Source organism: Bufo gargarizans, chromosome 1 (assembly GCF_014858855.1).
Source record: "Bufo gargarizans isolate SCDJY-AF-19 chromosome 1, ASM1485885v1, whole genome shotgun sequence".
NCBI lineage: Eukaryota > Metazoa > Chordata > Amphibia > Anura > Bufonidae > Bufo > Bufo gargarizans.
The window spans coordinates 637,800,962-637,813,392 of NC_058080.1; the positions used below are offsets into that span (position 1 = coordinate 637,800,962).

General features: G+C 43.7%; 1 protein-coding gene across 2 annotated transcripts in view; it reads left to right on the forward strand.

The window, feature by feature from the left end:
- The window catches only part of MCTP1 (multiple C2 and transmembrane domain containing 1), a 1,090,031-nt gene that overhangs the window by 230,446 nt on the left and 847,154 nt on the right, over positions 1-12,431 (forward strand). The window contains exon 1 of one of the 2 annotated variants that reach the window (XM_044276002.1): positions 1,070-1,126. The exons of the other annotated variant lie outside the window; for it this stretch is intronic. Within the exon in view, the coding sequence (XP_044131937.1) occupies positions 1,124-1,126 (3 nt within the window). The 5' untranslated portion in view covers positions 1,070-1,123. Of the gene's footprint in view, positions 1-1,069; positions 1,127-12,431 lie in introns of those variants that run through there. 2 annotated transcript variants of the gene reach the window in all.

Genomic DNA, 12,431 nt, shown 5'->3' on the forward strand with positions numbered 1-12,431 from the left:
GGGAAACACCACTTAAAGGAAAAGTGTCCAACAGTACCAACACACTGTGGTTGTTGCCGCTGGCAAGGACATGGGTGGCAACCGTGTCCTGGGAGATAGCCCAGAGGCCGGGACACTGCCACCACATGTACACCAAACGTTGCCACGGGCAACCACAGTGCAGGAAAAGTGTCAGTGCACACAACACACTACACAGAGTGCACACAGACAAACAACACAGTGAACACAGTGAACACAATACACACACACCTAACATAGAGGTTGCTAGGTGAAAGCTGCCACATACATAGCGTTGTCAGCGGCAACCACAGGTGAGGCAAATACCACTGCCCTCGCCTGTGATTGACAACAAAACCAACCGCTGACAAACGCATGCGGTTGAAGAGTCACGGTCATAGCCATGGCTGTGACACATTTAATCTATAATACATGCAGTTTAATTGCTGTAAGCGTCGCGCAAAATGCCATAAGGGGGCCCACTGAGACTTTATCGCCCAAGTGCCCACATGAACCTGGAGCCGGCCCTGTAGCTAGTGGCCTGCAGTGCTCACCAGAGTGCCACAGCCTCTCCAAGCATCTGATCTTCAGGGGTGACGGGAGCTGGACCCCCACCAATCAAATATTGATTGCCTGTCCTGAGGATAGATCATCAATATTTTACTCCCAGAAAACTCTTTTAAAGAATTCCCCTCATGATAAATCACCATCATGGTGTTTTTTTTGCAATAAAAGAAAAAACAGAGAAATAAGTTTGTGCGATGAAGGCCCCAGAGTAACATCACCGGATGAATCAGGTGCGACAAAGACCTGATTAGTAGTTTTTTCTATAGTCAGCACTATGGTAAATGATGGACAATGTGCCCCTAATGCAGGACGTGACTAGAATGTAGTGGACAGGGACACTTCTCCTGGCCGTTCTTATGAGTAAGGAAAGTGCTGTCCACATGGAAATGCCATTCAGATTAGGACCACACCTCTGTCTGCACTGAACCTCACTGCTCAGTCTGGCAGTCCTGAGTGATCTGGTCCCAGGCACTTACTCTATATGGCAGCTTTCCAGAGGGACAGCACCCCAGCAATCGTTCCTGAAGCTACCCCGGGGCGTAGGCCTTCTTTATTTGTCATGGTAAGCGGGTTGTTTCTGTTGTTGTATCTGCTGATCTCTATATAGAACAGCCCAGAACAGCCACAGGGAATAGATCGAGTCAGAGAACTGCAAAGTTCTTTCCCTTTATACATGAACACTTCTTCCTTGTGGATTATGCCATGCGACCTATCTATATCTATATCTATCTATCTCTCTCATATCTATATCTTTATATCTATCTATCTATATCTTTATATCTATCTCATATCTATCTATCTATCTATCTATCTATCTAACTATATCTATCTATATCTTTATATCTCTCTCTCTCTCATATCTATATCTTTATATCTATCTATCTATCTATCTATCTATCTATCTATCTCATATATATCTATATCTATATCTTTATATCTATCTATCTATCTATCTCATATCTATCTACCTACCTATCTATCTATCTATCTATCTATCCTTATTCTATCTATCTGTCTGTCTATCTATCTACCAACCTATCTATTATCTATGCTTATTCTATCTATCTATGCTTATTCTTTCTATCTATCTATCTATCTATCTATCTATCTATCATCTATCTAATACATATATACTGTCCCCTATATTTCGGCTCTGAGTAGCTGTTACTTCTGAGCCTGTCACAAGTGGCTGTGGTTTTATATGTGATGGAAAGCTGGTGTCATTTGATATAGTTACATTAGCATTTGGATGCCTCATTTGTCCCAAAATAGACAGAAATGTCATGCAAGTGCAACATGTCCCATTCAGAAGCAATGTAGTGATTGACAGCAGATATGATCATTTTTATACTGAGCTCGGTTTTATAAAGTTACATTTAGATGATTGATTATATGAACTACAATATATATGAAGTGTATTATATTCTGAATGGTATATATTGTTTTTGTTGCCTTAATTATTGGAAATCTGTATGTGAGTGAAAGTCCATCTCACCATCCCAGACTTCAGTCAATACATGAATGGTTCTGTTGGCTGTAATTTACACGTCAGTGGACATTGTCATCCAGTTAATGCTTGTCCATAGGCATGGTTGCTACATGATATACTGTATGTTGTCTCAGGTCTCAAAAAAGTAATAGAAAACCTCTGTTTATGTAAGTTTTAAGGGCAGCTCTTTTTTCCTTGGTAACTTGTGAGATACAGTAAAATCTCTTTTTGATGACCATGAGAAATTGCAGTAGAGAATGATATTCTTGGGGGTGGTTATCATATATTAGCTCTCAGAGAAAACCTGTCATTGCAAAATCTGGTCTAGATCAGGGGTCTTTTCAAAAAGGTGTTCTTTTGGAGAGAGTTCATTGTACTTTAAGTATAACTGTCGTATATATTTTTTTGGAGTATTGGATTGTGGTGATTAATATCTCCTTGGTGGCCCTATTTCTACTTTTCACTGTGTACTCAATTACCCCTTAATTCAACAGTTTTCTTCCCTGTACTGCCTACTTTTACCTGTGCTTAAAATAGGGTTGCTAGGCATGGTCCGTCTATCTGTTGAAGGATGGAGGACGCAGAAGCACGCAGCGTGCAAGGTCAGATTACTGACAGCCAGGGACTGTAAGTAAATGATTAGAGCCAGGTCCTCCCCAGCAGCTGATAACAGTGCCTGGGCTGTGTGCACTTCTCCCTGTCCCTGCGCTTGGCAGACGCTCCCTCACTCAGCAGAGCTGGACAATGCAGAGTTGGAGCAGCGCAGACCAGGGAAGTAAGATCGGCAGTCTGCTCAGTGTATAAATGAAAGCAACATGTGGTAAGAGGACCCCTTTGTGCTGCAGGAGATTAACCCTTTAGGGGGGAGGGCTCTGGTTACTGACACTTTTGGGGGGCTATTGTTACTGGCTAGTAAAGGCAGGCGGGATTAGCCTCAGGGTGAAGGCAGTGGCGGCCATCTTAACTGAATAGTGAAATTGCAGTTTTATGCAGACTGGTTGCTGAATCTTATTAAATATGGGGTAAGTCAGTCTAAGAGTAACTGATTCTGGAATATCATGTTATTAGTAACTACATATATGAAAATTGAAATTAGGGTCTAAGTGTGACAGTTATCCTTTAAAGGGGTTATGCCATGATTGATGTAAAAATGAAAATCAGACATGATATAGTACATGATAATCTTTTTCTAAGAAAGTTAGAACCAGACCTGTACCTCCCATAGATCCAGAGTTCTTCCTATTCATTGCTTCAATTTCTCTGCTAGATTTATTTTAAACCGGCAGCTCAGGGGACGTGTCCTTTCTCTGGGGTGTGTCCTTCCTGTAATTGTCACAGTTTCTGACAGAAGATATGGCTAGTGGCAGTTGAAGGATGGAACCCAGCGGTTACATGTCTGTCGTTGCTCCACTACTATTAGAAACTGTTACATTTGCAGCCCATATCCTTCACTGTTATGCTACTTCTATTCATTGAACTACTACTACTCCCATTTTTGCCTGCACCACCACTCCCTGCCTCTCTATGCTCAGCTGCTTCTAATTGTTAATCAGCTTCTGCTATAAATGCTGGACTGTCCGCTCACTCCTTACCTAAGCTTAGGTTCCTAGGGGTTAAAGAGTCAAAACCAGGGAACCACCTGAATAGTGGCCTTAGGACTAGCCCAGTCAAACCGGTTAGTTGGTACAGTGGGTCCACACTACGATCCATTACATGAGCATGTTCGTCCATCTCAGCAAGGTAGACAGAGAAATGAGGAAAAGCAAAAACAGCAGGTGGTGCTTTACAGATCGCTTTATTGAATAACTCAGTGGCTATATTAAATGTTTTATTACATGAAGTTACAAAATTATTAAGATCCAGTTGCTGGTTTGAAAAATGTGGGATATTTTTTGTGGGACAGCAACCAGATGGAAATTTTCTCTTTGTTGCCCTCTTAATTTGATAGGGAAAAACAGGACCAATGACTAAATGCAAATGGTTCTCTACTAAGTATGGGATTTGAGGTCTTATGCAAATTGAATACGGATTGCATGGAAATAAAGGTGCTATTGTCATATATGTCATATTGTCATCTGGAGCTATATTACATCTTGCCCCCTGGAGGCCCTGACAACATGTTCACCTAGAAACCGCTGACCTGGACATCTTCCCAGTGGACCAGCTAAGTATATTCTTTACTGGTTTGAAATCCGTTGATCTTTACACAATTAAGTGCGGACGTTTGTCTTTAGTCAGTGATTTGGTCTTTGGGTTTCTTTTTTGTGTTTTTGGCCTCCAGTTGTATGATTTATCGATATCTGTTTTTGGCATATACTTTGTCCCCTGATGAACCCCTTCAATGAGAGGAGGGGGGGAAACGCGTCGGGACACGTGATTATCTAACCGGTATCTTTTTCTACATTTACTATTACCCGGACATCCATATGGGATAGTATGTAAAGGGCACTATAAGGATAGGCAGTATAGGTACGTGGACGGAGTGTGCCTACCATCAAGACACATCTCCGGGCTGAGGAGGAGGTAAAAAGGGATATCGCAGGGACAGAAATGGTCATGGCACGTATGCCCTGACGCGTTCCTCCCCCCCCTTTTTTCTCCATCCCATATTGATCCACTCGTCTAATCCTGCTCGTTCATATGTTTGTTGTACTGTTTTTGTCTTGTATTTTGTTGCACTAGGTGTCCCTCTTTCAGGGAATTTTTAAGTGACCGCAATAAAGGTTAAATTTTAGGTAGTCGTACTTCAGTGATTTCGTTTGAATAATTCTACGACTACCCGCTTTATCTATAATTAGAGCTTTACGCTATTGTCATATATACTGTATTAAAGATGAATGGGTGGTTGGCTCTCACCTAATGGCTATGACGGGTGCTATTAACTCACAAATCGGGTGCCCGACCCCAGAGTGAAATAGACAGTGGAAAAAAAGGAGAGGAGTGAGCACTCACAACACTTGGACCATAGGATATAAGGATATATTAATAAATGTATTATCGTAGGACCTGCAACATCCAATAAATAAATCAATTGCAATCACACATAATTCATACACTAAAATACAATAAAAAATAATTGGTACCAATACATAAAAGTATACTGATATCGGGGTGGAAACCGTTTTGCCACAATCCTTAGACAATTGGTGTTCCAAACTGTCTCTTTGAAGTACCTAATTTCTAGCAATAAAGATCACTCAAAATCACTATTAATGCTTGTGGTGCCGCAAACCGCAAGTCAAATGAAAGTGTCCCAAAAGTGCCTGTAACAAGTCACTCCAAGTAATGATTTATCTTCTAGTGCATACAGATATTGAAAGTTTCTAGCGCTGTAGCACAGTAAATACCTCCAAAGTTGTCTTCTTCCAGCTATTAGTATGACCGCCCAGGACGGTAAATTTTAAGCTGCTCCGTGCTCAGATTAGCAATTCAGGTTCCTACCTGGTTCCTGGTATCGTGTCCTGTTGTTGCGTCTCACAGTCCTTCCACGAGAGGCGAGCGATGCCGGCTGCTTCGGCGTCTCGCGTCGCACGTCTCAGGCCGATGACGTCACAATATCGCGGGATTACACAGGCAGGAATAGTACCTTATAAATGGCATCCGCTGCTGTATGCTGGAACAGTGATAGTAACTGGGGATTTTTATCGCATGGCCATGCAATACTTTAGTAGAGGTCCAGTAAATTAGGTGGGTGCTTTTTCTTCCTGTCACCAGCCGTGTTTCAGGGTGTCTACACCCCTTCCTCTGTGGTTAAAGCGCCAACCATCCCTCTCCACCTTTTATAGTTCATTCAGTAATCCAGAAATTCTAGATTCTGGATTGTTTGAGTATAATCCCTCCAATGTGGTTTTAATGCGGTATACTTGCGGTTTCTTCAACTTAGTTAAAAATGAAACTAGCACATTGCAGGATTGTGCCATACTGGATATTTAGGTTAAAAAAATGACACTTTAATAATATGAACAAGGTAAAAATCACAGCATACTTATTAAAATTATAAATAGATGAACATACATCTCTATCATACAAATCCCTATAATCCATAGGCTGAAAGACCTTTATCTTTATTGGGGGACATTGGTCACATGATTGCAGACTAAATAAAGAGGATCGGGGTTCTGCCAATAATAATAAAAAATGGAAAAAAAAAAAACTAAACTCTGAACCCCGTCATCTTTTTTTTTTTATTATTGGCAGACCCCCGATCCATATTATTTAGTCTGCAATTATGTGAGCATCCGTCCTTTACAGTGGCTCTACATGGAGGCCAAGAGTGGGATGTCTCTAAAAAGGCACTTAGAAAGGACTTGTACGGAGATGCTCAAGAATAATGTCATAACTAGTGTTGAGCGAACACGAACTGTAAAGTTCGGGTCCGTACCGAACTTTGCGAGTTTGGATACCAGGACCTGAACCTTGACAGAAAAGTTTGGGTTCGATTTCAGTGTTCGGGCATTTAATAAAGCCTTTGAAAGGCTGCAGGGCAGCCAATCAACAAGATTTTAACCTGTGGGCACTTAGAAGCCATCACAGCCATGCCTAGTAATGGCATGGCTGTGATTGGTCGGTGGATCATGTGACCCAGCCTCTATACAAGTTGGATCATGTGTAGCACTGCCCATCAGCTCTGAGTAGTGCAGGGACAGGAAGCAGGCAGCTGAAGCGAGGGGCATTGTTAGGAATCTGGCTATTTGTTTTATGGGTGACCTATAATTTTTTTGTGGGTGCAATATACAAGCTTTGCACCCCTGACACAGAAATATAATAACAAATCTGGCTGTTAATTCTGTGGGTGACCTATAGCGATTTTTTGTGGGTGCAATGCACCATCTTTGCACCCCTGACACAAAAATATTATAATTAATCTGGCTGTTAATTCTGTGGGTGACCTATAGTGATTTTTTGTGAGTACAATGCACCATTTTTGTACCCCTGACACAAAAATATAATAGTTAATCCAGTCTCTTAATTTGATGGGTGACATATTCCCATTTTTGGTGTGAGATACACGTGCACTGCATACATGACAGGGAAATTAATATAGTTAATCCGTCTGTTAGTTCGGTGGGTGACATATTCCCATTTTTTGTGTGAGGTAAACCTGCACTGCATCCGTGACAGGGAAATAAATATAGTTAATCCATCTGTTAGTTCTGTGGGCTACATATATCCATTTTTGGTGTGAGATACACCTGCATTGCATATGTGACAGGGAAATTAATATAGTTAATCTGATTGTTAGTTCGGCCAGTGACATATACCCATTTTTGATGTGAGGCACACCTGCAATGCATATGTGACAGGGAAATTAAAATAGTTAATCCGTCTGTTAGTTCAGTGGGTGACATATTCCCATTTTTGGTGTGAGGTACACCTGCACTGCATACGTGACAGGGAAATTAATATAGTTAATCCGTCTGTTAGTTCAGTGGGTGGCATATACCCATTCATGGTGTGAGATACACGTGCACTTTATACCTGACAGGGAATTTAATATAGTTAATCCGTCTGTTAGTTTAGTCGGTGACATATACAAATTTTTGGTGTGAGGTACACCTGCACTGCATATGTGACAGGGAAATTAATATAGTTAATCCGTCTGTCAGTTTGGTGGGTGACATATTCCCATTTTCTGGTGTGAGATACACGTGCATTTTATACATGACAGGGAAATTAATATAGTTAATCTGACTGTTAGTTCGGCCGGTGACATATACCCATTTTTGGTGTGAGACACACGTGCACTGCTTATGTGAAAGGGAAAATAATATAGTTAATCCATCTGTTAGTTCGATGGGTGACATATACCCATTTTTGGTGTGAGGTACACCTGCACTGCATATGTGACAGGGAAATTAATATAGTTAATCTGTCCGTTAGTTCGGTGGGTGACCTCAAAGAATGAGGAGAGCATCAAATAAGGGACGTGGCCCTGGTCGTGGTGCTGCTGGTGCTAGGGGAGCTCCTGTTGCAGGGAGAGGATGTGGTCAATCGTTGCCAGCTACACGCCCAAATGAAACACCTTCTTCAGGTGGACAGGACGTTCATCATCATTTTGTAGGCCTAAATTCCGGTGTACGAATGGTGAAGCCAGAACAAGTAGAGGCGGTAGTAGAGTGGATGGCTGACAGTGCCTCCAGTTCCTTTACATTGTCTCCCACTGAGTCCCCTGCTGAAACCGCAGAGTTGGCACCTGCAGCCCATGGGCATCTGTCTTTCACCTCACCCCCTTGTAAATCAGCCAAGCAGTCTGAGCCCCAAGTCATGCAGCAGTCTCTTATGCTTTTTGATGACTCTGCTGGCGGGGTTTCCATGGGCCATCCACCTAGCCCTGCCCCAGAAGTGGAAGAGATTGAGTGCACTGGCACACCAACCACTTATGTTTCAGGATCTGGACATTGGAGGACCACCGCAGCACATCTAAGATGATGATGACGAAACACAGGTGCCAACTGCTGCGGCTTTCTGCCATGTGCAGACCGGCAAGGAGGGCAGGGTTGAAGAGTGGGTGGAAGATGATGTGGAGGATGATGAGGTCCTAGATCCCACATGGAATCAAGGTCATGCGAGTGACGTGTGCAGTTCGGAGGAAGAGGTGGTGGTCACACAGCGCCAGCCGCACAGCAAAAGAGGAAGCAGGGTTCAAAAGTAGAGTGGCCATCCCCTAGCCAGTATGCCTGCTAGTGCCCACCGCAACCAGGGACTGAGCACACCAAAGCCAGCTCCAATGAGTCCCCTGGCCTGGCAGTTGTTCAGACAATGTGCTGACGACAAGACGTGAGTGGTTTGCACGCTCTTGAATCAGAGACTGGAGCGAGGCATAAATGTTCTAAACCTGAGCACCACCTGCATGACCAGGTATCTAAATGCAAAGCACGAGCTGCAGTGGAGTACACACCTTAAAAGCCACAAAAGATTTCAGTCTCCTCTTGCTCTCTTCTGCTGTGGTCTCGGGCCTCTTCCTCCCCCTCTGGAGTGACAGTGGCACTTGCCACCCCACAAACAGAGGTTGTGGCAGCAACACCACCACTTCCACCAAAGTCACCCAGCATGTCCACGCTGTCCCATGGAAGCATTTAGCTGGCCATCTCCCAAAAACTGGAGAGAAAGAGGAAGTACCCCCCTACCCACCCATGATTTCTGGCCCTAAATGCCAGCATTTCAAAATTCCTGGCCTTTGAAATGCTGTCATTCCGTCTGGTGGAGACAGAGATTTTTAAAAACGGTTCCCAGCCGCCACTACTTTTCCAGGCGAGCCATCCCTGCCTTGCACAACCAAGTGGCGGACAAAATCAGGTGTGCACTGCGCAACGCCATCTGTGGCAAGGTCCACATAACTACCGATACGTGGACCAGTAAGCACGGGCAGCACTGGGTAAAGGCAGTGGCGGCTGGGCCTGATGCGAATAGCAGTTTGGCGCATGTCCTACCGCCACCAAGGATTGCAGGACATTTCTCGTTGCCTCCTCCTCCTCCTAATCCGCTTCTTCCTCTACCGCCTCTTCATCTAGTCAGCGTAACACCTTTACCACCACCAGCCAGGGGGAAAACGACAGCAGGCGGTTTTGAAATTCATCTGTTTGGGGGAAAAACACCACACCTTGCAGGAGCTGTGGACGGGCATGGAACAGCAGGCTAATGAGTGGTTGTTGCCTCTGAGCCTCAAGCCTGGTCTGGTAGTGTGCGATAACGGGCGAAATCTCGTAGCAGCCCTGGGACTAGCCGGTTTGATGCACATCCCTTGCCTGGCGCATGTGCTGAATTTTGTGGTGCAGAGGTTCCTGAAAAAATTACCCGATATGTCAGAGCTGCTGCAGAAAGTGTGGGCCTTCTGTGCGCGTTTTCGGTGTTCTCACCCTGCTGCTCGTCTATCTGCGCTGCAGCGTAACTTCGGCCTTCCCGCTCACCATTTCATATGTGACGTACCCACAAGGTGGGACTCCCCCTTGCACATGCTGGACAGACTGTGCAAGTAGCAGCAGGCGATAGTGGAGATTCAGCTGCAGCACGCACAGGTAAGTCGCTCTGCGGAACCACTTTACCACCATCCAGTGGGCCTCCATGCGGGACATGTGTGCCGTGTTGCGCTGTTTTGAGTACTTCACCAACATGGCCAGTGCTGATGATGCAGTCCTCAGTGTTACTATCCCACTTCTATGTCTCCTTGAAAAAACACTTCGGGCGATAATGCAAGTGGATGTGGCACAGGAGAAAGAGGAGGAGGAAGAGGGATAATTTCTACGGTTATCAGGCCAGTCATTCAGAAGTGGATCAAAGGGTGGGTTCCTGCACCAACAGATGCCAGGTACACAACTGTCCAGCCAGGGCACAGTTCTGCAGGATGAGGAGGATGATGATGATGATGATGAGGAATCGTGTTCACAGCAGGGCGGCACCCAAAGCAGCTTATGGGCATCAATGGAGTGTGGCTGCGGGATACAGAGGACACAGACGATACACCTCCCACAAAGGACTGCTTGACATTGCCTCTGGGCAGCCTGGCACACATGAGCGACCACATGCTGCAGTGCCTGCACAATGACCGCCGAGTTGCCCACATTCTAACCAGTGCTGATTACTGGGCGACCCTGCTGGATCCCCGCTACAAGGACAATGTGCTGTCCTTAATTCCGTCACTGGAGCATGATCGGAATATGCGCAAGTACAAGCGCACGCTGGTAGACGCGCTGGTGATGGCATTCACATCTGACAGAGGGGGCTCAGTGGAAGCACAAGGCGAAGGCACTGGAGGAGGAGGAAGAAGTCGCCAACGCAGCTGGGGCATCGCCAGCGCCTCAGAAGGGAGGGTTAGCATGGCCGAAATGTGGAAAAGCTTTGTCAGCACGCCACAACAACCAGCACCACTTAATAAGGTGTATAAATGAAAATCCAAAGGAGTAATAGAGAAGGGTTCACACGATGAGGAATCAAAAAAAGAGACAATGGCATTAAATGACAAGAATACTCAAACTCACAGCAAGATGCATTATGAGGTCCCTCTAGAGCAGGAGTCCTATAAATCTAGAGAGCCTCACCAACATAGAAATAGGCCACAGAGATATGGTTATAATTTTAAACCTCAATATCCCCCTGATCACCGCTATCTACCTTATCAATAAAGGATATATCCAACAGAAAGGTATAGACCGAATACATATGGTATGCAGACCAACCACTAAGAAGATCACAGTATTATAGATACCGGGATTATAGATCCCAATGTAATGACCAACATTTCCCATATGGAGAGGAGAGTACATCTAGGCCTATGAATAACGATAATAGGGCTCAAGATTATGAATCACGAAATTTTCCCCACCAAAGAATAAAGGGGATTCAAAGGGAAGGAGAAATAGAAAAAAGGATACAAACAGAAAAATTGAGAACACCCCAGAAAAGATATCTTATAGAGGATGCAGAGGAGGGAAGAAAAGAAAAGAACAGCCCCAGAAACAAGAGAGACAGACAATTAAATGGAATTTATAACCTTAGTTCACACCCTAAGTGAAAATGAAAAGGTAGTATTAATGAAGGGGCTGAAATATGCGCCCAGAAAACCACTTAATAAGTTTGAGACCTTTTTAGATTTTAATCGGTTTATAAGAAAATTAAATATAGTAAAATATGTCACCTCTAATGACATGAATAAACAACATAGATGTAGGTACGGGGGGACTTATACATACAAACTTCCAGGATAGATCTCAATTTTTTCCACAGCCAAAAAATAATGAATGTATTGAGGCTTTCAAGAGAGGGCTTTTAAAGGAATTAGATAAAATAGATCCTCAACCTCTTTATTATAATCTAACCCATGAAGAGAGAAAAGCACTAAAAATGCATATATTGTGGTGAAATCGGCTGACAAAGGGGGAGGGGTGGTGATCCTTTATAGAAAAGATATGAAGAAGTTATGGTCAAATTACTGGAAGATTATACTACATTTATCAAATTGAAAAAAATCCAACCCCAGAGTATAATTATTTTTTTATGTATTATTGGAGAGGGGCAAGGAGGGGATCCTTAATATCAGGGAATTTGAATTTCTACAGATGAAACATCCAGTGATTCCAGTTATTTATTATCTACCCAAGGTTCAAAAAAGTATTATTGACCCCCCTCCCAGACCAATTGTATCTAGGATTAATTCTCTAACCAGCCATCTTACTGAATATGTAGACTTTTTTCTGCAAAAATATGTGAGCAAGACCCCTTCTTATTTTAAAGACACAGGGGATGTTTTGAAGTTGATAAAGAGTTTTGATCAATTGTCATGGAACCATGAACCAGACGTACAACAAGAGATAAGTGGAAAATAAGAAGGTTTTATTGAAGAGCAAGCCGTAAGCAAAGTCCGAACGGATGGCTAAACCGAAGC